The sequence below is a fragment of the Lithobates pipiens genome, unplaced genomic scaffold (genome assembly GCF_037356315.1).
Source record: "Lithobates pipiens isolate NorthernLeopardFrog02 unplaced genomic scaffold, aLitPip1_a1.2 Scaffold_22, whole genome shotgun sequence".
NCBI classification, from domain to species: Eukaryota; Metazoa; Chordata; class Amphibia; order Anura; family Ranidae; genus Lithobates; species Lithobates pipiens.
In genome coordinates this window covers 142,388,856-142,414,910 of record NW_027507784.1, presented here as the reverse complement: position 1 = coordinate 142,414,910, position 26,055 = coordinate 142,388,856, and the positions used below count along the sequence as shown (strand labels likewise).

The 26,055-nt window shown below is 43.7% G+C and overlaps 1 protein-coding gene across 1 annotated transcript in view; it reads right to left on the bottom strand.

Moving 5' to 3' along the window:
* TSPEAR (thrombospondin type laminin G domain and EAR repeats) overlaps positions 1 to 26,055 on the bottom strand; it is a 223,161-nt gene that overhangs the window by 150,995 nt on the left and 46,111 nt on the right. Inside the window, exons 2-3 of the mRNA XM_077448415.1 lie at positions 20,729 to 20,946; positions 14,323 to 14,561 (exon numbers count right to left, since the gene is read on the bottom strand). Coding sequence (XP_077304541.1) covers positions 14,323 to 14,561; positions 20,729 to 20,946 — 457 coding nt within the window. The remainder of the gene's footprint in view (positions 1 to 14,322; positions 14,562 to 20,728; positions 20,947 to 26,055) is intronic.

The window sequence follows — 26,055 nt, the reverse complement described above, 5'->3', positions numbered from 1 at the left end:
CATTTTTATGACGTTTTGATTATTTTTTTTTTTTTTTACTAGTAATGGCGGTGATCTGTGATTTTTAGCAGTATTGCGACAGACAGATCGGAGACTTTTGACACATTTTTGGGACCACTGACATCTATAGAGTGATCAGTGCTATAAATATGCACTGATTACTGTATAAATGTCACTGGCAGGGAAGGGGTTAACACTAGGGGGCAATCAAGAGGTTAACTGTATTCTCCCTTGCTGTGTTCTAACTGTGTGGGGATGGGACTAACTAGGAGAGATAACAGATTGCTGTCCCTACTTTCTAGGAACATACAATCTGTCTTCTCTCCTCTGGCAGTACAGGGATTTGTGTGTTTACATGCACAAATCCCCGTGCTGGATCTCGTGCACGTGATCGTGCCCGCTGGCCACACAGCTCACGCGCCCTCTGGTGGCTCTTCTGGACAAAGCTGTATATATGGGATTTCGCCCAGGAGAGTCATTCTGCCGCAGTATAAATGTGTGAGCCGGTCGGGAACTGGTAGTGCACTCAGCATCATAATAGTGTATGGATGCTAAGTCCCGTGTAAGTATAACACTTACAGGTATTTTTTTTACTTCTCACAGAGATCACAGTACTCTCCCTAACCTAACAATGTTTTTGTTTGCTTTTCTTGCCAAAAGAATGGAGCCATATTTGTTCAGGCACTATCCAGAGACAGAACCTAATTCCTAGACTGAGACGCTGGCTCAGAGATGACAAAATTGAATCATGTAAATCTGGGTGTCTGTGCATTTCTTGACTCCCAAACGTCCACCCCCTGATGTAACCCCTCACGTTGTGACTCATTACAAAATTACAATGTTGCATTTTGATCACTGGGGAGACTGAAAAAAAAAATTTTCTTGCCTACAGGAGACAGATGCCAAAATTTCATTCTAGGCAAAGTCATTTGTCTGCAGCTTAAAAACTGCTTTTTAAAAGGTAGATCTTAAATCAGGATTTTCCAATATGGGTTATTTCTATGTTATACCTTCCTGCATCCTTGATGAACTGTGGATTTTTACACAAAACTTCTCATGTATGTTACTCTTTCTTCTTACAAAGCAAAACAAACAAATGAAACTGAAAAGGTAGAGTTTTTTTTTTAACCACTTTCAGACCGGACCATTTTGCTGGTAAATGACCAGAGGTCTTTTTACACTTTGGCACTGCGCTGCTTTAACTGGTAATTGCGCGGTCATGCAATGTTGTACCCAAACAAAATTTGCGTCCTTTTCTTCCCACAAATAGAGCTTTCTTTTGATGGTATTTGATTGCCTCTGCGATTTTTATTTTTTGCGATATAAACGTAAAAAGACCGCAAATTTTGAAAAAAAATGATATTTTCTACTTTTTGTTATTAGAAAAATCCAATAAACTCAATTTTAGTCATACATTTAGGCCAAAATGTATTCAGCCACATGTCTTTGGTAAAAAAAAAGTCAATAATTGTATATTTATTGGTTTGCGCAAAAGTTGTCACATCTACAAACTAAGGTACGTTTTCTGGAATTTACGCAGCTTTTAGTTTATCTTATTTCTTGAGGTGCTAAAATGGCAGGGCAGTACAAAACCCCCCCAAATGACCCCATTTTGGAAAGTAGACCCCCTAAGGAAATTGATAAGAGGCATGTTGAGCCCATTGAATATTTTATTTTTTTGCCTCAAGCGATTGAATAATGACAAAAAAAAAATTTTTTTTTTTTTTTTACACAAAGTTGTCACTAAATGATATATTGCTCACACATGCTATGGGCATATGTGAAATGACACCCCAAAATAAATTCTGATGCTTCTCCTGAGTACGGGGATACCACATATGTGGGACTTTTTGGGAGCCTAGCCGCGTACGGGGCCCCGAAAACCAAGCACCGCCTTCAGGCTTTCTAAGGGCGTAAATTTTTGAGTTCACTTCTCACTACCTATTACAGTTTTGAAGGCCATAAAATGCCAAGATGGCACAAAACCCCCACAAATGACCCCATTTTAGAAAGTAGACACCCCAAGCTATTTGCTGAGAGGCATGTTGAGTTCATGGAATATTTTATATTTTGCCACAAGTTGCGGGAAAATTACAAACTTTTTTTTTTTTTTTTTTTTTTCACAAAGTTGTCACTAAATGATATATTGCTCATGCATGCCATGGGTATATGTGAAATGACACCCCAAAATAAATTCTGCTGCTTCTCCTGAGTACGGGGATACCACATATGTGGGACTTTTTGGGAGCCTAGCCGCGTACGGGGCCCCGAAAACCAAGCACCGCCTTCAGGCTTTCTAAGGGCGTAAATTTTTGAGTTCACTTCTCACTACCTATTACAGTTTTGAAGGCCATAAAATGCCAAGATGGCACAAAACCCCCACAAATGACCCCATTTTAGAAAGTAGACACCCCAAGCTATTTGCTGAGAGGCATGTTGAGTCCATGGAATATTTTATATTTTGCCACAAGTTGCGGGAAAATTACAAACTTTTTTTTTTTTTTTCACAAAGTTGTCACTAAATGATATATTGCTCACGCATGCCATGGGCATATGTGAAATGACACCCCAAAATAAATTCTGCTGCTTCTCCTGAGTACGGGGATACCACATATGTGGGACTTTTTGGGAGCCTAGCCGCGTACGGGGCCCCGAAAACCAAGCACCGCCTTCAGGCTTTCTAAGGGCGTTACAGTTTTGAAGGCCATAAAATGCCAAGATGGCACAAACCCCCCCCAAATGACCCCATTTTGGAAAGTAGACACCCCTAAATTTAGGAGTACACTAGTGAGACTAGGTAATAAATGGCGGGTGCCCTGAAACTATAAAAAAATAACTAACCAACCAGCGTCACCTGTAACAGTTATATGGTGATCACTGGTGAAAGGGTTAACTAGGGGGAAATCAGGGGGCTTTATGCAGTAGTATATGGGGGTCCCTGGCGCTATAAAAAGCTGCGGCGAACCTAAATACCTACCTGCCTAACTAGCGTCACCTGTGACACTAATACAGCGATCAGAAAAACGATCGCTTATTAGGCTGGGTTCACACTGGAGCGATGCGGGAACGCCACGAATGCGCGGCGGGTTCCCGCATCGCATGCCTCCCGGCGGCAGTTCACACTGCCCTATGCGAACTGCTGGGAGTGTCAGTGAAATGTTAATGACACCCCCAGATCAGTTCGCATATCGCAGTGCGGTCTGCAAACTTGGATCACATGGTGTGAACACCCATGCGATCCGATTCTGCTGCGGACCAAAAAAAGGGTCCCGTGCGAGTTTGCGGCGGGTGCGGCGGGTGCGACACGAATTCAGCCATACTATCTGTATAGCTGAACTCGAATCGCACAGAGATCGGATGTGATTTGCACTGCAGTGCGGTGCGAATCACATCCGTTCTCATAAACCGCTGCAATGTGAACCCAGCCTTAGTGACACTGGCGACGGGGGGTGATCACGGGGTTAAACCTTTATTGGGGGGGTTAGGGGGGTACCTTAGAACTAAAGGGGGCTAACCCTAACTGCCCTAACAGTTATTAGTCACAAATGACACCCGCCGGGTGATCAGGGGGTTAAACCTTTATTAGGTAATAAATGGCGGGTGCCCTGAAACTATAAAAAAATAACTAACCAACCAGCGTCACCTGTAACAGTTATATGGTGATCACTGGTGAAAGGGTTAACTAGGGGGCAATCAGGGGGCTTTATGCGGTAGTATATGGGGGTCCCTGGCGCTATAAAAAGCTGCGGCGAACCTAAATACCTACCTGCCTAACTAGCGTCACCTGTGACACTAATACGGCGATCAGAAAAATGATCGCTTATTAGGCTGGGTTCACACTGGAGCGATGCGGAAACGCCGCGAATCCGCGGCGGGTTCCCGCATCGCATGCCTCCCGGCGGCAGTTCACACTGCCCTATGCGAACTGCTGGGAGTGTCAGTGAAATGTTACTGACACCCCCAGATCAGTTCGCATATCGCAGTGCGATCTGCAAACTCGGATCGCATGGTGTGAACACCCATGCGATCCGATTCTGCTGCGGGCCAAAAAAAGGGTCCCGTGCGAATTTGCGGCGGGTGCGGCGGGTGTGGCGGGTGCGGCGGGTGCGGCGGGTGCGGCGAATGGCTGAACTCGAATCGCACAGAGATCGGATGTGATTTGCACTGCAGTGCGGTGCGAATCACATTCGTTCTCATAAACCGCTGCAATGTGAACCCAGCCTTAGTGACACTGGCGACGGGGGGTGATCACGGGGTTAAACCTTTATTGGGGGGGTTAGGGGGGTACATTAGAACTAAAGGGGGCTAACCCTAACTGCCCTAACAGTTATTACAGTCACAAATGACACCAATGCAAAAAAAAAAAAAAAAATGACATTGGTGTCACTGTGACTGGGGGGCAGGGGTAATTGGGGGGGTGATCGGGGGGGTGTGAGTGTGCCTGGCATGTTCTACTGTGTGTGTAGAGTGTTGGTGCAACTCACCGATCCGCTCTCCTCCGTGTCGGAACGAAAAATACCGACACGGAGGAGAGAATACATCACTTCCTCTCCTGTGTTTACATTACAGGAGAGGAAGTGATGTCACGGGGGATTTCTATTCGTCGGGAGCGATCGCGAGGGGGTGGCCATGAATGAATGGCCGCCCCCTCGTCCCGGATCGCTCCCGGACGAAAACCGACCGCCGCAGGCACCGGGCGGGGGCCCGATCGGGCCCCCGACCCGCGGGAGGCAAGGGACGTACATGTACGCCCATATGCCTGCCCGTGCCATGCTGTCGACGTACATCGTCGTGCGGCGGTCGGCAACTGGTTAAACATATTCTGCTGCTGTATATTGTGGCATGCCAGGAATGTATTTATGCAAACTGGTAAACCTGCTAAAAGGTCTGCTTCAAAAATGACTCATACCTCCTAATTATTGCAAAAATATTCTTGTCAAATTAGCAACACAATATTACATAACCCAGGGGAGGAAAAAAAAAAAAAAAAAAAAAAATATATATATATATATATATATATATATATATACACACACACATACACACCGGTAACATGGCAGCGATGTCAGCCAATCACATGGCAGCAACTCAATGCATTTAGGCATCTAGACATGGTGAAAACGACTTTCTAAAGTTCAGACTGTGCATCAGAATGGGGAAGAAAGAGGATTTAAGGGACTTTGGACATGGCATGGTTGTTGGTGCCAGATGGGCTGGTCTGAGTGTTTCAAAAACTGCTGATCTACTGGGTTTTTCACGCACAACCATCTCTAGGGTTTACAAAGAGTGGTCCCAAAAAGAGAAAATATCCAGTGAGCGGGAGTTGTGTGGATGAAAATAGTTTGTTGATGTCAGAGGAGAATGGGCAGACGATAGAAAGGCAATGGTAACTTAAATAACCACTCCTTACAACCAAGGTATGCAGAATACCATCTCTGAATGCCCAACACATCCAAACTTGAAACAGATGGGTTACAGCAGCAGAAGACCACCCCGGGTGCCACTCCTGTCAGCTAAAAATAGGAAACTGAGGCTACAATTTGCACAGGCTCACCAAAATTGGACAGTAGAAGATTGTAAAAATGTTGCCTGGTCTGAGAAGTCTAATTTCAGCTGCAAAATTCCGATGGTAGGGTCAGCATTTGGCATAAACATTTCTTGGCACATTTTGGGCCCCTTACTATCAATTGAGCATCGTTTAGATGCCATGGCCTACCTGAGTATTGTTGCTGACCATGTCCATCCCTTTCTGATGACAGCGTACCCATCTTCTGATGGCTACTACCAGCAGAATAATTCTCCATGTCACAAAGCTCAAATCATCTCAAACTGGTTTCTTGAGTATACACTGCTCCTTCACCGCTCCAAAGATGCTGCTAGCAGGAGTTTTTTTACCGTCCAGTGTGAAAGCCCCCGAGAGACACAGCAGCGGCTGTTTCAGGGCGCTTTGCAGGCGCTATTTTTAGCGCTGTAGCGCCTGCAAAGCGCCCCAGTGTGAAAGAGGTCTAATCTGATCTTGTGATAGCCTGACCATGCTCCAATTAAGAATTTCATACACATTTAAAAGGTTCCTTATTGTTCCTGAGTGTGAAGTGTAGTACCTGTATCCAGGTCTCTTTTATGTCCTCGTTTAGTACTGATCACCTTGATGAGGTGTGACATTTTTATTCCGCAGAATAAGAATAATGCATATAAGGACACAATTTTTAAAATCAAAGGGTTTTCTTCTACTAATAATCCTGTACATGTGGAGCCTGCATAGCTATTAAATAGACATCAAAGAAATGTTACTTCAAAAAGGGTAAATGCTCTCTAATTATTAGCAATATTTGTTTTGATGGAAGATATTCTATTTATGGCATTGAATGTCTTCGTGTATAGGAGAACATAGGGAGGTCTTGCTGCACATAAATGATGTAATGGCTAGGAATTTTAGCTTCAATTAAGAATATTCTTAAAGCAAACTCTTGCCCATTCAGGACAAAGTAATGCCCTGTACACACAGTCGGAAATTCCGACGGAAAAGGTCCGATCGGATTATATTGTCAGAAAATATGATCGTGTGTGGGCTCTTATCAGACTTTTTCTGTCGGAAATCCCGACAGAAAAAAAATCGAGAGCAGGATCTAAAAATTTTTGACAAAAAAATCTGATTGGACTTTTTGCGATCGTTTGTAGAGAATTCCGATCGGACAAAGTGCCACGCATGCTCAGATCAAATTACGAGACCAAAGCTATTGACTACTAGCCGAAATGTAGTCCCGTCGTAACGAAAGAACGTCATCACGTTCCGAACGATCTTTGTCGGACCGCGTGCATGCAACACCAGTTTCGGAAAAAAAAATCTGATGGATCTTGTGGTCGGAATTTCTGACCGTGTGCACGGGGGCTAGCAGTTCTCTGGATAGCGGGCATTATAGGAGAATTGTTTTCTAAGTGCTGCTCTACCCTCCTGCTCTATCCTCCTGGTCACTAGGGATGAGCCGAACACCCCCCGGTTTGGTTCGCACCAGAACTTTCGAACGGACCCCAAATTCGAACGAACTTTAGAACCCCATTGAAGTCTATGGGACTCGAACGTTTGAAATTAAAAGTACTAATTTTAACGGCTAATATGCAAGATACTGTCCTAAAAAGGGTTTGGGGACCTGGCTCCTGCCCCAGGGGACATGGGTCAATGCCTAAAATGTTTTTAAAAATGGCAGTTTTGGCAGGAGCACAGATTGCGGTTTTAATGTTATATCTGGTTCCTGCAATATGGTTGAAAATCATTGAGAAAAATGGCATGGGTAGCCCTCCCTGCCCATTACCAGCCTATTTGGGTCTTGTACGCATATTAAGGGGAACCCTGTACCCATATTAAAAAAAGGAAATGTGTGTGGCCCCCAGGCCCTATATACTCAGAAAAGCAGTATACAGGCGGTGCAAACAAGACAGGGACTGTGTAGGTTTGTTGTGTTAAGTTGAATCTGTTTGTAATTTTCAACTGGTACATTTTTTAAGTGTAGCTCCAGTCAAAAAAACTATTTTTAAGCTTTTTGGAAAACATAGGGAAGGGTTATCACCCCTGTATAATTTGTTTTGTCGTCCATCTTTTTTCATCTCACTTGCTGTTGTCTCCTTCCGTTTGCAAGTAGGAGATGTTTGTAAGTTGGATGTTTGAAAGTAGGGGCCTGCCCTATATGCTCTACAGAAATGGCGGAACAAGGTGTTGGTTTTGCCACAACATTGTAAGCCCTCAAAGTGACTCTTGGTGGGCGCTGGAGCGCCCTGCTGTGAACGATTATATCAAGAGTTGTAATTACATGCCATTGTTGAACAGTGGTAGAAAAAATGACCTTTGGTGGTTGTGGTGCTGGTGCCACAACACTATAAGTCCTCACAGTTACTCTGGGTGGGCACAGGAACGGGCCCTCCTGTGAAATATTATATCAAGAATTGTAATTACTAGTCCCTGTTAAACAGGGGCAGAAAAATTGGGCCTTAGGCACTGGTGCTGGTGCCACCACACTGCAACCTCTCCCATATACTCTAGTTTTATTGCAGGAATTAGCCCTTCTGCAAAGCATTGCATCAAAAATTGTAATTAAACGCCCCTGTTAAACAGGGGCAGAAAAATTGGGCCTTAGGCACTGGTGCTGGTGCCACCACACTGCAACCTCTCCCATATACTCTAGTTTTATTGCAGGAATTAGCCCTGCTGCAAAGCATTGCATCAAAAATTGTAATTAAACGCCCCTGTTAAACAGGGGCAGAAAAATTGGGCCTTAGGCACTGGTGCTGGTGCCACCACACTGCAACCTCTCCCATATACTCTAGTTTTATTGCAGGAATTAGCCCTGCTGCAAAGCATTGCTTTAAAAATTGTAATTAAACGCCCCTGTTAAACAGGGGCAGAAAAATTGGGCTGATGGCATCACCCAGAGCCAGAAATGTTCTTCCAACATATCAGCGGAGGAGGAAGAGGATAGACAATCAACATAACAGGACAGTCACTCAGCATAGGCAGTCTTGAAGGGATGTGATATTTGTAAAAAAGTCAAATTTATTCGGTTACAACAGCTTCAGGTGCTTGGTAGCTGTGGGTGATCCAAGACTGATTCATCTTGATGAAGGTCAGTCGATCAACTGATTCGGTGGACAGGCGCACCCTGTGATCGGTAACAAAGCCACCAGCAGCACTGAAGGTGCGTTCTGAAAGAACGCTGGATGCAGGACAGGCCAGTAGCTCAATTGCATATTGTGCAAGCTCTGGCCAGTGATCCATCCTCAAGACCCAGTAAGCCAGAGGATTTTCGGTGGGAAAGGTGTCCAAGTCTGACCTTGCCCCTAGGTATTCCTGCACCATGTAAATCAGACGCTGGCGATGGGTGCTGGAACCGATCATACCTTGGGGCTGCGGACTAAAAAATTGTCTGAAAGCATCAGTCAGACGGCCACCTTCTCGACCGCTCCTTCTGACCAATGCCTCAGCAACACGTTGTCCAGGACCAGGAGTTTGTAACCTCCCAGTCTCTGGGAACACGTTGCACAGACCTTTCTGCAAGGCCTCCCGGAGATGTCTCATCCTCTGCTCCCTCTGCGATGGCAAGATAAGGTCGGCAACCTTACCCTTGTACCGTGGATCAAGGAGAGTGGCCAGCCAGTAATGGTCCCTCTCCTTGATCCGAAGAATACGAGGATCCTTCCGCAGGCTTTGCAGGATCAGGGAGGCCATGCAGCGTAGGTTAGCTGAGGCATTCGGTCCGGAGTCCTCTGGGTCACTAAGGGCAACATGATCCGCAGCTACCTCCTCCCAGCCACGTACAAGTCCACGTGTTTCTTGGGACTGTAAATCATCCCTACAAGACTGCTGCTGCTGATGCTGAGTGCCAGCCTCCACCTCCATGCTGACACAATCATCCTCCTCCTCCTCTTCCTCCTCCTCATCCTCTTCCTGTGTGATGGGTGGCACAGCAGGAACACTGTCTGGATAAAGGGGGCCTTGAGAGGCAAGGAAGTCCTCCTCTTCCTGCCTCTGTTCTGCCTCAAGTGCCCTGTCCATTATTGCACGCAGCGTATGCTCCAAGAGGTGGACAAGAAATACAGTGTCACTGCTCACCATCCTTGTGGCCTCCTCAAACGGTGACAGGACAGTGCATGCATCCCTGATCATGCCCCACTGGCGTGGTGAGAAAAAACCGAGCTCCCCTGACCCTGTCCTGGTGCCGTAGTCGCACAGGTACTCATTGATGGCCCTCTGCTGCGTGTGCAGCCGGTGCAGCATGGCCAACGTTGAGTTCCACCTGGTGGGCATGTCACATATAAGGCGGTTCTTGGGCAGGTTCAACTCCTTTTGGAGCTCAGCCAGCCGAGCACAGGCATTAAATGATCGGCGGAAATGCACACAGACTTTCCTGGCCTGCTTCAGGACATCCTGTAAGCCGGGGTACCTGCCCAAGAACCACTGCACCACCAGGTTAAGGACGTGAGCTACACAGGGCACATGGGTCAGTTGTCCCTGTCGGAGGGCGGAGAGGAGGTTGGTGCCATTGTCACAAACCACCATTCCTGGCTTAAGCTGGCGTGGTGTCAACCACCTCTCGGCCTGCCCCTGCAGAGCTGACAAAACATCCGCCCCAGTGTGGCTCCTGTCCCCCAAACAAACCAGCGCAAGCACGGCATGGCATCGTTTTGCCTGCGTACTTGCATAGCTCCTGGAACGCCTACGGAGCACCGCTGGTTCTAAGGACAGAGCACTGGAAGAGGCCATGGAGGAAGAAGAAGAGGAGGGGGTGGAGGAGAGAGATGTGTCACAACCAATAGTAGCATTTTGGAGGCGTGGTGGCGGAACAACCTCCAACACTACTGCACCTTGTCCTGCATCCTTCCCAGCTGCCAGAAGAGTGACCCAATGGGCCGTGAAAGACAGGTAACATTCCTGTCCATGCCTGCTGGACCATGAGTCAGCGGTAATATGCACCTTACCACTGACCGCCCTGTCCAGCGAGGCAAGGACATTGCCTTCCACATGCCGGTAGAGAGCCGGAATCGCCTTCCGTGAGAAAAAGTGGCGTTTGGGGACCTGCCACTGAGGAACCGCACATTGTACAAACTCACGGAAGGGGGCCGAGTCTACCAACTGAAAAGGCAGCAGTTGAAGTGCTAGCAATTTAGCCAAGCTAGCATTCAACCGCTGGGCATGTGGATGGCTGGGAGTGAACTTCTTTCGCCGGTCCAGCAGCTGGGGCAGGGACATTTGCCTGCTATAATCGGACGTGGGTGTACTGCTAGCAGAGTGCCCGGAAGAACTTGGCTGTGACACACCTAATTCTACACCTTCATTCCTCTCAGAGCAGGTTTCAGAGAGGACTGAAGGTCTAGTGGGGTTGGAGATGCCAGCTGATGAGGAGCAAGGAGAGGTCCGCTTTGTTCTTTGGTGTGGGTCTTTGAGGTACGCTTGCCAACGAGCTGCATGGCAGGTCAACATATGTCTGGTCAAGCATGTGGTGCCCAAGCGGCTGATGTTTTGGCCACGCGAGATACGCTTGAGACATATGTTGCAAATAGCAGCGGTGCGATCTGATGCACTCGTCTGAAAAAAGGCCCACACCAAAGAACTTTTAGAATAACGCGCAGAGGCAGCGCCCTGCACAGGCGGAGCTCTGCGGTGTGAATCAGTTGGTGTGCTGCCCCTAAGCTGGCCCCCGGAGGGCATCCTGCCTCGTTGGACATGTGCCTCCTCCTCCTCCTCCTCCTCCTCCTCTCTCCTACCAGGCACCCATGTGGAGTCAGTGCCCTCATCATCCCCTCCCTCTTCATCGCTGTAGCAAACCTGGCAGTATGCTGCAGCTTGTGGAACATGACTGCCAGATTGCTGTCCTTCTTGAGCATCCCCTCTCTCTGCGCTCACGCTACTGCCTTCCTCTAGCTGAGTGTCATCATCAGAGCCTACAAAACACTGGGCATCCTCCTGGAGCATGTACCCAACACTGTGCTCAAAGAGTTCAGGAGACTCCTCAGGAGGACGTGGTGGGTCTAGGGAAGGAGTCACTGATGATGACATTGAGAGGAGGGAAGACGATGCGTTGGCAGCTGCTTTGCTAGTACCCTGAGACTGGGTGAGAGAGGATGAGGAGGATGAAGAGGGCTTGGTCATCCACTCTACCAAGTCGTTGGCATGTTGCGGTTCAACATGTCCAGCTGCCGAAAAGAAGGACAAGCGTGTCCCATGGCCACGTGCTGATGACAATGCACCGCGTCCACGACCAGCACTGTTGTCTCTAGACACAGAGCCTGCTTGCCCTCTTTTATCGGCTCGCGCCTGTCTGCCTCTCCTTGCTGGCCTTCCAGACATGGTAATGGCATGAAGGGAGTTGGGTAAAACAGCAGTGTAATTGAGTCACACAACACCCACTAAGCCCTGCAGATGCCTTTATTATAGAACACCAGAGATAAAGGGGTATACTGTAATTGAGTCACACAACACCCACTAAGCCCTGCAGATGCATCTATTAGAGAACAGCAATAAAGGGTAGATACAGGTGTATATTGTGCTGGAGGCACAAAAAACCCACTAACTCCTGCAGATGCCTTTTTTATAGATAAAGGGGTATATACAGATGCATACTGTGCTGTGCTGGAGGCACACACAACTTCCAATAACTCCTGCAGATGGCAAGTGGGCTCAAATAGAGAAGAGCTATGTAGGTGGATATAGCGGTGTGTACTGGGTACAGAGCGCGCAGACAGCACGCACAAGCTCCTAACACTACTGACTGCAAGCTCTATTATAAAAGATAGATCACTAGCTATATAGGTGAGGTGAATATAGCAGTGTATACTGCGGTCAGGGCAAGCAGACAACAACCACTACAGAAGAGCAAGATCGAAAATCGGCCGATAACGATCGGTGTGTACTGTGTTGAAGGTACACAGAACACCCACTAACTGCTTCAGACGCCAACACACTACACTAGGCCGCCACGCTGGCGGCCTTATATAGTGTGGGGCGTGTACTACACAGCCTGAGCTATGATTGGCCACAGGCATCCTGCCTGTGGCCAATCATGGCTCTCCTCGCTGCTGGCGCTGTGATTGGCCAAGCATGCGGGGTCACAGTGCATGCTTGGCCAATCATGAGCCAGCAATGCACTGCGATGACGCAGTGCATTGTGGGCCGTGAGCGCTTCACGAATTTGGCGCGAACGGCCCATAACGTTTGGAATTCGCCGAACGGGTGAACAGCCGATGTTCGAGTCGAACGTATGTTCGACTCGAACATGAAGCTCATCCCTACTGGTCACTATCCTGGTAGCCTATTGCCAGGTCTGAGTACTATCACATAGGAGCAATGGCGAATCCTAAGCTCCGTTTAAGTTCCTGTTTAGTTTAGGGAGAATTAGGACCTCTACTGCGTTTCTCCTTATAGGAGATCTATACTCTGTCCCCAGTTTTTCACTGGGGTAGAAAGTGATAAGAAATCTAACATTATGAGCTGCCTTTAGAAAAGGAGACGCTTTGTAATTTGATTTCTCTGTTCTGCACCTTGACACTTTACAGGGAGTGGGGGTAAAACAGTAGAACACTTGGAAAGTAAGTACAAGATCCATACCGTATCTGTTATCCACAGTCCTATTGTATTGTTTAGTATGAACAAAGCGAGAGAATGACACCATGGATCTCCAGAGTGGGTCCAAAGCTTTATTCAGCAATGACATTGTTACCACAAATAGCAAAGTTTTGGAGCCTCGTGGGACCCCTGTGAGGCTCTAAAATGTTGCTATTTGCTTTATCGATGTAATCACTGAATAAATCTTTGGACCCATTCTGGAGATCCATGGTGTGCTGGTGACATTCTCTCACTTGGACTATATACGGTTCTAGCTGGTGGTTCCTGCAGCACCCACAGCTATTTCTACAAGAACGTGTGCATTGGCAATAGTGCGTTGGAGTCTAGTATGAGCAGACTACAAGATTATTTGAAGGCTGAAATATACATATTTTATCTGCTGCCTTTTCAGACTTTTAGAACAGGAAGTTATTACCTCTCAAATTTTAGATGAATGTTTTTAATAGATTGCAATGCAGTCAATATATCCAGGCAGCAAAATATACTGTATATTTAATCAAACTAAACACATTTGTTTCTGATAATCTTAGCAAACAAATCGATCTAAATTGTTATGTTCAGGATAAGTAGTCTGTATGTTTAAAGTGGAAGTAAACCCTTCTATCGTTTTCAGTCAAGGAAGCTGCCATCTTGGCCTCTAATGATTCTTCAACTGCCATAATGCTGCACATGTGATCAGCTATGAAACCAGCCATTGAATGGTTTGAAAGTTTGGTTGAGAGCACAACCAATGTGAAAGTTAGCATTTCCGGCATGCCGGGAATGTAAGTGTTTTTTGAAGCTGGGTTTACTACCGCTTTAAATGTGGTTGATTTTAAGGCCTCGGACGCACTATTAGAAAATCAGGGAAACATTTTCATCCGAGGAACTTTCGTACGATTTTTGTACAGTGTGTACACAACTTTCGACAGCAAATTCAGACTTTTCGTATGAAAATTCCCAAAGGGACGAACTCGAAAAATGTTCTCGTACAGGAACAGACCAGACATTTTCATTTAATGTGTACCGCTTTTGTACAATTTTTGTACAAGAAAAATCAAAAAAAGAAAGGCTGCACATGATCAGAAACAACAAAAAAAAGCCTTTGCATACGAGAATTTTCGTTTTCGGTTCTGATTTCCTGTGAAAGGAGGAAAATCTAATCTAATATAACCATTATAAAGTACCAAACACTTTTTGGAGCATACAGGGTAATACAACAAGTAACTTACATTTCTGTTGGTATATTGCAATCAATGGTAAGGGTGATGGAAGTTCCAGACACAGCTAAGACCAATGTGTGCCATCGATCATCAGCCAATGAGATGCTTCGGAAAGTAACTTTGGGTTGCCATTCATCAGGATGTTCTGTATTCCTGAACAGGAAATGTAGCTTATTTTCAGAGTATCTCAGGCCAAGAAGAACATGTCTGCTGTCTTCAGTGATCATAGTGAACAAGTATTCATTTTTCTGTTACAAAATACAATCTTCAATTAGGACCTTGTAAATATACACAACCCTTCCTGCTTTTATCTTTAACTACATCATCTCCAGAAGAGTTTACCCCCTTCATGACCGGGCCATTTTTTGCTATGTGGCACTTCGCTACTTTAAAGCAGAGCTCCAGTCTCTTTAGTGAAAATTAAAAGTTAGCAGCTACAAAACCTGTAGCTACTGAGTTTTAATAAACAAACACTCACCTGTCCACAATCCAGCTGTTGTCCTCCCTCAGCGGCACCAGCATCTTCACTATGGGCAGCTGGCTGTGACAGCTTGTGGCTTCACAACCGAGTGCCCACTGCGCATGCACGAGCGAGGCGCTGTGCTCTGTGACTGGTCCCGAAGTCTTCTGAGACCTGTCACATGTCCCAGAAGACTTTAGGAGGGAGGAGAAAAGGAGAACTTCCGCTTTCGATCACCTAAGGCTTTTGGAATGGAAGCGGGAGCAGGTACCTGTCAAAATTTTGGGTGGAGCTCTGCTTTAACTGACAATTGCGCAGTCATGCAACGCTACACCCAAACAAATATATCAATTTTATTACACAAATAGAGGCCAAAATGTATTCAGAGATTTTTTTTTTTTTTTTTTTTATGCGATATGCTTTATAGCAGAAAGTAAAAAATATACGGTATATATTTTTTTTCTATATACATATATATATATATATATATATATATGGGTATATATATGTATATATAAAAAATATATATATATTTTTTACTTTCTGCTATAAAGTATATCGCATAAAAAATAAAAAATAAAAATCTCTGAATACATTTTGGCCAAAATGTATTCTGCTACATGTCTTTGGTAACAAAAAATACCAATAAGTGTATATTGATTGTTTTTATTTTTTATATATACTAGTAATAACGGTGATCAGCAACTTATAACGGGATGGCTGGGAATCTGACACTAACTGACACTTTGTGGGAAATAAATAGCTGCCACTGACATCACCAATGACATTATTACAGTGATCAGTACTAATAATATGCATGGTCACTGGACTAATGAAACTGGACAGGAAGTGGTTAACATCTAGGACGATGAAGGGGTTAAACAAGTGCCTAACAAGTGTTTATGTGTGTACTTTTACTGGGGATCTAGTTGTTTTGCTTAGCAGGGAATGAAATACAACTGAATCCCCTGTCACTGAACACAGCTCTGTGTTGTTTACACTCACAGAGCTGTGTTCTGTGAAGCTCAGAGCCGATCGGCAGTTGCCGGTGGTCAATCACTGGCCAGGACCCAGTGATCGGCATGTGCTGGGACAAAGCACAGTTCAGCCGGATGGGTGCACACCCCCTAACTAGAAATGTGTATATACACACATGATTCTGTGCAGCTGGCCCACACTTTAGTAGTAAATGTACATGACTGTATAGCACACAGTGGCTACCAATTGGAAAACAGTTCACCTTTACCATACAGCATGCAGTGCCATCCAATAAGAATACAGTTCACCTTTACTATACAGCTTGTAGTGGCAACTAATAAGAAAACAGTTCACCATTACAGACTTGTATTATCAATTTTAATACCCAAAGTACTTTTTTCATTTATATATAAATACATTAGGTATGAGGTAAAACAAAATATTCGACAAAGGTGAAGGGTCTCTATAAGATGAACTCTCCTCTCTGACAGGTGTCTACTGATCAATTAATTTTAGGAGATTTCTTACTGGTATTGCTTAACCACTTAAATGCCGCTTAAATGCCAATGATTCCAAAATAGTGTCAAAAGTCTCAGATCTGTCCGCTGCAATGACGCAGTAATATAAAAAAAAAATCACAGATCGCTGCCATTACTAATAAAAAATAATAATAATAAAAATGCTATAAATCTATCCCCTATTTTGTAGACACGATAACTTTTGCGCAAACCAATCAATCTACGCTTATTGCGATTTTTTACCAAAAATATGTAGAAGAATACATATTGACCTAAACTGAAGAAGAAATTTGTTTTTTTTATATTTTTGGGGGGGATATTTATTATATCAGAAAGTAAAAAATATTGCTTTTTTTTCTAAATTGTAAATGCTAAACAATTTTTTTGTTTATAGCGCAAAAAATAAAAACCGCAGAGATGATAAAATATCATCAAAAGAAAGCTCTATTTGTGGGGGAAAAAAAGGACTTCAATTTTGTTTGGGTACAGCATCGCCCGACCACGCAATTGTCAGTTGAAATTGCGCAGTGCCATATCGCAAAAAATGGCTTGGTCAGGAAGGGGGTAAATACTTCCGGGGCTGAAGTGGTTAACATCATACTCTCTATTCCTAAAACTTTCTTCTTCTACAAAGCAGCTAAGCCTGGTTTCTTACATAGATTTAACTAAGCCACCTTAGCAGAGGAAATAGAATTAGGAGGCCAAGATGGTTTAATCTTCAACCATTGAAAGTTCATATACATTTGTCCTGTAAAAAAACATTTGTCTAACATTGGAAATAACTTAATAATATTCATTTTTTTTTGTTTGCCCCATTGGCACTGACCATTTGTACATGCACCTCACAATTGTTTAATGTAACTCTGCAGTTTCCATTGTCACCTGCCTTTTGATTAGACTATGAATAGAATAGGCATTACACTAGTAAAGTCCATCCAGCAATCTACTCTTTTTGTAGGTTACCTAATCCTCCTCCCCTTAAGCTCCCAGTGCCTGAAACATGTTAAATTGACAGAGGTGTTTAACCACTTTCAGACCGGACCAATTTGCTGGTCAAAGACCAGACCACTTTTTGCGATTCGGCACTGCGTCGCTTTAACTGACAATTGCGCGGTCGTGCGACGTGGCTCCCAAACAAAATTGACATCCTTTTTTCCCACAAATAGAGCTTTCTTTTGGTGGTAGTTGATCACCCCTGCGGTTTTTATTTTTTGCGCTATAAACAAAAATAGAGCGACAATTTTGAAAAAAACACATTATTTTTTACTTTTTGTTATAATAAATATCCCCCAAAAATATATAAAAAAACATTTTTTTCCCTCAATTTAGGCCGATACGTATTCTTCTACATATTTTTGGTAAAAAAAATCGCAATAAGCGATTATTGATTGGTTTGCGCAAAAGTTATAGCGTTTACAAAATAGGGATAGTTTTATAGCATTTTTATTAATAATTTTTTATTATTATTTTTTTTACTAGTAATGGCGGCGATCTGCGATTTTTATTGTGACTGCGACATTGTCGGGGACCCATCGGACATTTTTGACACATTTTTGGGACCATTGTCATTTATACAGTAATCACTGCTATATAAATGCAGTGATTCCTGTGTAAATGACACTGGCAGTGAAAGGGTTAACCAGTGGGTGGCAGTGTAGGGGTTAAGTGTTCCTAGGGGTGTGTTACTAACTGTGGGGGGGTTGGGCTTTCATTTAGTGTACACTGATCTCTGCTCCAATCACATGGAGCAGAGATCAGCGTCACTAGTTGCTAGGCAGAATGGAAAAATGTTGTTTATACAGCATTTCCTCCATTCGGCCGCTCCGTGAGACGATCGCGGGGATGCCCGCGGCGATCGAGTCCGCGGGTCCCGCGACCAGACTCACGGGGGTCCCGACCAGCGCGGGAGCGCGCCACCGGCGGCGCGCTCCCGATGGCAGGGCGGCATAGAATATTGGACGTACATGTACGCCAATATGCCTGCCCGTGCCATTCTGTCGACGTACATCGTCGTGCGCTGGTCGGGAAGTGGTTAATGCAGTTGAGCTTGCTGGATAATATTTTGTAAGCGCTTACTTTTTTCTTCTATCTTCTATGCAGGGTGAAATGAAAAGACATTATGAAGATAGATTTCCCAAAACTATACTACTTGTAGCACAAAATGTATATATTTTCCGGTGTTTGTTTTCTAAAGTAATGCGTTCAGGGTAACATTACAGTAAAATAAAGATGTTTATTTATAATACAGTATACAATAATGTCATTTTCAGGATACAGAATGATAAAACAGATCTATCCCTTCACCTCCTGTCCAATAGCCAAACAGGAAGTGAGAGGAAATCCCTGCAAATTAAGGTAATTCATTGGGGACACCCAGGTCACCAGAACTAGTGTCCAAATTGGAAGATTTCCTATCTATTACTTTTCTGGAAACAACCCAAAATTTGGGATTTTCTTTTACTTTTACTGAGATGATAATGGTAAACAGGGATAATAGATGATCCATGTTTCTGCCCTTAGCTCAGGCATGCAGAAAGCCCCCTCTCCTGCTGAATACTCCTCAGATGCATGACATCATTTTGGCATAGGCCAGAAACCAGGAAGCAATTGAAGAAATGATGGGTAAAAGAAAGGGACACTTACCCCTCTCTTCCAAGCAGTGTGTGCTCACCTTTCATCACTCTGCTGGGGACTGGGAAGAAATCCTGGGTACAGGTGGCAACACTTGGTGCCCCATGATTTTCTCAACACTGTCATGTGGAGCCCAAGATAAAGTCCTTTACCCTGTGTAAACTCTGAAAAGCCAGTTTGGAGATTGCACAGAGCTTTCTTTCTCCAGTCCTAGTAGTGGAACAATGCACTGTCAGAATAAGGAAAGATAAGTACTTGCTGCTAAAGGAGACAGGAGCTAAGTCATTCTTTACATTTGCCTTCGTAGGCAAAGCAAGGTCTCACTTTAAGTAAAAACCTCTGCTGCCCTCCCCAATGTATCCCTTGAATGGTAGAACCTGCTTCTCTATGCTATCGTATGGTTGGGTAAGTGACCACAATCCTAAGCATTAAGTTGGCTTATGCAAAACTGATAATTAGATTTTAGGTGTTGGGGAATCTTTATAGCCTAATTTAAAGACTGTAAACTGAAAAAAAATGGTCACGAAACCTGGAGACTTTGCCAACTGCAATTGGTTGTGAATCATGTAGCAAGCAGGATTCAGCTTTCATTACACAGAAACAAAATTATGATTGCCCAGTATGGGTAACACCAATTTAAAGTCCCTATGGTTTTGATAGGAAATACACTGGCACTGGCACTGGTACCAGTCAGCAATTTGTATATCCAGAGATGAAGATAGCTGAGGACATTGAGGTCAATGTTTACAGTATAGCACCACAGCCATGAAAATGTCCAAAAGAGGTTTCTTTTATGTGTCTTAACCCAATGCTCTGTGTTTTATTTCCTGCTTCCTTGTTATCTGGACTAGAGGAGGCATTTTGACAAGACAGAACAGGGACATGGGGAGGCTTTGAAAGTCATTGCCCCTATATACATCGTTCTCCAAAATAAATGTTTTTCACTACATCTCCTTTATTGTAAGGTAGATCATGGGTCCCATCTCCTTTGCTTAGCATCTAGTGTCAGTTCTGTGTCAACATCGCTAGTAAATTAGTCTTATAAGTCCCAGATATGTGCTATGTCGCCCCAGTTTTACCTAGTCATGTCCACATGTTTCAACCTACTAGCAATGCCCTGTAATACATTTTATTTTGGTTACGGGTATTGTTGCTTTATATACGGGTAAGATGGTTATTACTTATCCTTCACCACTAACCTCCCTCCAGTCAGCACCAATTAATAGTTCTGACTGGGGGTCTAATATAATAGACAGATATAGTAAATCTTCTTGACAAGTTAGTGTTAGAAACAGTTTTAGACTTGACCAGGAAAAGTGGTAGGATTATGGTTATAATGCCTTGTACACAGGGTCGGACATTCCGACAACAAAATCTATCGATTTTTTCCGACGGATTTTGTGCCAAACTTGTCTTGCATACACGCGGTCGGACAAAGTTGCCGAAAAATCTGATTGTTCGGAATGAGGTGACGTTCGTTGCGTACGACGGGACTACGTAGAGGCTAGTAGCCAATAGCTTTGGTCTCGTCATTTAATCTGAGCATACGTGGCACTTTGTCCGTCGGAATTCTCTACAAACAATCGGAAAAAGTCTGATCGGATTTTGTTGCCGAGAAATTTTAGATTCAGCTCTTGGATACCCAACGGAAAAAGTCCGATAGAGCCCACACATGATCGGATTTTTCAACAACATAAACCTATCTGACTTTTTCCGTCGGAAAATCCGACCGTGTGTACAGGGCATTAGACTCGGGATGATGAATAGGTTTAGGGAAATCTCCAGTCCATTTCTACCAGCAGTAATTGGTATAAAATAAGATGGTTACCTTGGGTGGAAGACTTGGGATTTTCACAGTAATAACAATAGAAAACTCCTCTGGAAAGAGATTACAGTTGTGGAATAGGCGGGATGATGGAAAACTCAATTCATGGGGTGATCCTGAGAGATGAAATCCACGCACTCCTTGAGACTGAACCATCTTTAACCCAGCCAAGGATTTATTTGGAGAGATAATTTCAGACAACATGTCCAGTGGTTGGAGGTCTATAAAAAGAACACACAATATTTAAATGATACCGTTATGATACAGTGGGGTTGATTTATTAAAACTCTAGAGCGCAAAAACTTCAGTTTATTCAATTAAACTTTCACAAAAAAAAAAAACTGTTAGCTGATTGGTTTCTATGCATCGGATTTTGTACTCTCCAGTTTTGGTAAATAAATCCCATTGTCTCTTCTACAATAAATATAACAAAGTAGTTTCGTTTTATTTTCTTACATGCTTAATCAACCTAATTTTGCTAGAGTGATAGCATTTAATGCTTAAATGAAAACAATTATACTGCAAGTTTTTCGGTGACCTACCATCATTTAAAATACATATAATTTCTAAATAAAAACACAGAGAGGTTAAGCATAAATACATTTATTTCAAAAGGAATTACATTTAAAGATAATACATGCTCATTATCTGCATCATATTAAATCTCTGGCCTATGTAATTTACTTCAAAGCAGCCTATTTCCTCTGGTGTCACAAGTCCTCACTACAAGTCAACACTTGTTACTGTATATTGCATTAATTATATCTACTGTATATGTTTTTGGTCCCAGATTTTTCTACCATATACATTTTTAAAGTCTGTTTATCATTGATACATTCAAATCTACCACTGCATGGCTGAGTTTGTGGAAGGTTGTCTCACTGCTCTAGCAAGGTGACTTTCCAAAACATCTTCACTATAATTTGAAATCCTCAGCCCCGTAATTTTACTATTAGGTTAGCTTGTAATTTATAGCAAAATACCTTTTAATATGGTGTGCAAGACCAGCTAGAAAACCAAGAATTACTTCAGAACACAATTACTATGTTTTTTCATAATGTGTACATTTTTTTTGTCATTTCATCCTGGCAAAGCAGCCCTGATGTTCTAAATGTGTTATAATTTTTGGGGGTTCAATTAAAAAATATAAATTTGACAGTTCTTTTCAACCTATGTACAGTGCCTTGAAAAAGTATTCATGCCCCTTGAAATTTTCCACATTTTGTCTCGTTACAACCAAAAACGCAAATGTATTTTATTGGGATAGACCAACACAAAGTGGCACATAATTGTGAAGTGGAAAGAAAATGATAAATGGTTTTCACATTTTTTTACAAATAAATATGTGAAAGTGTGGCATGCATTTGTATTCAGCCCCCATAAGTCAACACTTTGTAGAACCACCTTTCGCTGCAATTTCAGCTGCAAGTCTTTTTGGGGATGTCCCTACCAGCTTTGCACATCTAGAGAATGACATTTTCCTCATTCTTCTTTAAGAAATAGCTCAAGCTCTGTCAGATTGGATGGAGAACATCTGTAAACAGCCATTTTCAAGTGTTACCACAGATTCTCGATTGGATTTTGGTCTGGACTTTGCCTGGGCCATTCTAACACATGCATATGCTTTGATCTAACCATTGCATTGTAGCTCTGTATGTATGGTTAGGGTCATTTCCCTGCTGGAAGACAAACCTCTGCCCCAGTCTCAAGTCTTTTGCAGACTCTAATAGGTTTTCTTCTAAGATTGCCCTGTAGTTGGTGCCATCCATCTACCCATCAACTCTGACCAGCTTCCCTCTCCCTGCTGATAAAAAGCATCCCCACAACATGATTCTGCCACCACCATGTTTCACGGTGAGGATAGTGTGTTTAGGGTGATGTGCGTTGTTAGTTTTCTGCCACACATAGCTTTTGCTTTTAGGCCAAAAAGTTAAATTTTGGTCTCATCTGACCAGAGCACCTTCTTCCACATGTTTGCTGTGTCCCCACATGGCTTCTCGAAAACTGCAAATGGGACTTTTATGGCTTTCTTTCAACAATGGCTTTCTTCTTGCCACTCTTCCATATAGGCCAGATTTGTGGAGTGTACGACTAATAGTTGTCCTGTGGACAGATTCTCCCACATGAGGTGTGGATCTCTGCAACTCCTCCAGAGTTACCATGGTATCTTGGCTGCTTCTCTGATTAATGCTCTTGTTGCCTGGCCTGTCAGTTTAGGTGGATGGCCATGTCTTGGTAGGTATGCAGTTGTGCCATTCCCTTTTTCCATTTTTGGATGATGGCTTGAACAATGCTCTGTGAGATGTTCAAAGCTTGGAATATTTTTTTATAACCTAACCCTGCTTTAGACTTCTCCACAACTTCATCCCTGACCTGCCTGGTGTGTTCCTTGGCCTTCATGATGCTGTTTGTTCACTAAGGTTATCTAACAAACCTATGAGGGCTTCACAGAACAGCTGTATTTATACAGAGATTAAATTACAGACAGGTGGACTCTACTAATTAGTTGACTTCTGAAGGCAATTGGTTCCACTAGATTTTAGGTAGGGGTATCGGAGTAAAGGGGGCTGAACACGAATGTATGCCACACTTTTCACATATTTATTTGTAAAAAATGTATCATTTTCCTTCCACTTCAAAATTATGTGCCACTTTGTGTTGTGTTGTGTTGTGTTGTGTTGAAATAACATTTAAAGAAAAACAGCCAGGATTTGGGCTTTAAAAACTATGAAAACTGGATCAGCTTACTTAACCACTTCACGCCCGGCATATAGCAAAATGACGGCCGGGCAATGGTTCAGTTATCCTGACTGGGCATCATATTACGTCCTTCATGATAACAGCTGCCACGTGCCCGTGGGGGTGCACATCACAGCGATCAGTGGTGCGGTGTGTCAGCCTGTTACACAGCTACACCGATCTTGGTAAAGAGCCTCCGACGGAGGCTCTTTACTACGTGATCAGCCGTGTCCAATCATGGCTGATCATGATGTCAACAGGAAAAGCCGTAGATCGGCTTTTCCTCACTCGCATCTAACAGACGCAAGTAGAGGAGAGCCGATCGGTGGCTCTCCTGACAGGGGGGGGTCTGCGTTGACTGTTTATCAGCGCAGCCCCCCCTCGGATACCCACACTAGACCACCAGGGAAGCTGCCAGGACCACCAGAGAAGGGGGCAACATGTGGATGGCCAGGTATGTACCCCATGGCCATCCAAATGTGCAAATTAAGCCCAGTCTGTGCCAATCATTTTTTTATTTGTTGCGCAAAAAATAAAAACCGCAGAGGTGATCAAGTACCACCAAAAGTAAGCTCTATTTGTGGGAACAAAATGAAAAAAAATTTGTTTGGGTACAGTGTAGCACGACCATACAATTGTCATTCAAATTGCAACAGCTTCATAGAAAGTAAATCATATGTGGCAATCTACACTTTTACAAATTGTAAAAAAAAATCCAAAAGCATTTAACAAAACATACAGCTCTCACTGCTATACTCACCTTCTCTTCAGGGCTTTCCTCCACTTTGCTACCAATTGCTTGTCCCCATTTAAATATAGTGATGGTCAGTGTCATCCAGCCTGCTTCCTGTGAGCCCTCCTAAACCCTTGTGAGCTGTCATGGGCACATCTCCTGAGGGTGCATTACCATGTCAAAGACCAGTGCTGGCATTTCGATGTTAGTGCCGGAGTCATAACTAGAACCTTCAAGGCCCTGGTTCAAGAGACCACGAAGGGCCTCCCTGACCCCTAAAGGCTCTTCCCTCCACACTCGGGGCCCTTCCCCCTGTTCCCAGGGCCCTTTACTCTCGTCACAGTGCCCTTTCCTTTTTGGGCCCCTACAGTGGCAGAATGCCAGGGCCCAGTTGTAAATGCAACCTTTGCTACCCTGGTTAGTGCCACTCCTTGCACTACTGAAGTTGAATGATGGCCAGCATCATCTAACCTGCTTACTGTGAGCCCAGGCTGTCTTGGGCACACACCATAAGACATGGCATAAGACACCAGCCAAGTAATAAAACCAAATAACACTAAGTGCATTTTCTAATTACATTGTGCCACTGTTAGACTGTATGTATCTAAAACAAAGAGTCTAGTAGGCACTTGACCACTTCAGCCCTGGAAGAATTGACCCCCTTCCTGCCCAGCCAATTTTTACGATACAGCACTGCCTCGCTTTAATTGACAATTGCGCGGTCTTTGCGACGTTGTACCCAAACAAAATTTAGGTCCCTTTTTTCCCCCACAAATAGAGCGTTCTTTTGGTGGTATTTGATCACCTCTGCGGTTTTTATTTTTTTGCGTTATAAACAAAAAAAGAGCGACAATTTTGAAAGAAAACACAATATTTTTTAGTTTTTGCTATAATAAATATCCCAATTTAAAAAAAAATGTCCTCAGTTTAGGCTGATATGTATTGTTCTACATATTTTTGGTAAAAAAAAAAAAATCGCAATAGTGATTGGTTTGCCCAAAAGTTATAGCGCCTACAAAATAAGTTATTGATTTATGGCATTTTTTTTTTTTTTTTTTTTTTTTACTAGTAATGGCGGTGATCTGCAATTTTTATCGTGACTGCGACATTGCAGTGGACAGACTTTTTAAATTTTTTGAAACCACTGACATTTATACCATCGATCACAGCTATAAATAGCCATTGATTACTGTATAAATGTCACTGGCAGGGAAGGGGTTAACACTAGGGGGCAATTAAGGGGTTAATTGTGTTCCCTCACTGTGTGTTCTAACTGTGTGGGGGTGGGACTTACTGGGGGACGAGACCTATATACTATGAACACACGATCTGTCTCCCTTCCCCTGACAGGACATGGATCTGTGTGTTTACACACACAGATCCCCCTTCCTGCTCTGTCACCAGCGATCACGGGTGCCCGGCAGACATCTCGGCCGCCGGGCATACGCATCAGCTCCTCAGTGATGCGTGCCCCCTATACTGTGGTTAAGCTGAGGACATCATATGACACCCACCCAGGATGGGAGATCCCATCTGGGGACATCATTTTTTTGCTGCCTGTGCCCCCATTAGGGAGATTCACCCTCTCTCTTTGTTCTGTTTACTGTTATCATCAAAAGTGAAAGTAAAAGAAAACCCCAAATGTTGGGCTATCCCCAGAGAAGTAATAAAGGGGAAATCTTCCAATGGGGAAACTAGTTCTGCTGACCTGGGGGGGGGGGGGGCTTAATTTGCAAGGATTGCCTTCCAATTCCTGTTGTGGCTATGGGACAGAAAGTGAAGGTAAATGTCCCCAATGGAACACAGGTCGTTAAAAAAAAATATTGAAATGGGTTATAAGCCCCTCTTATTCTTTCCG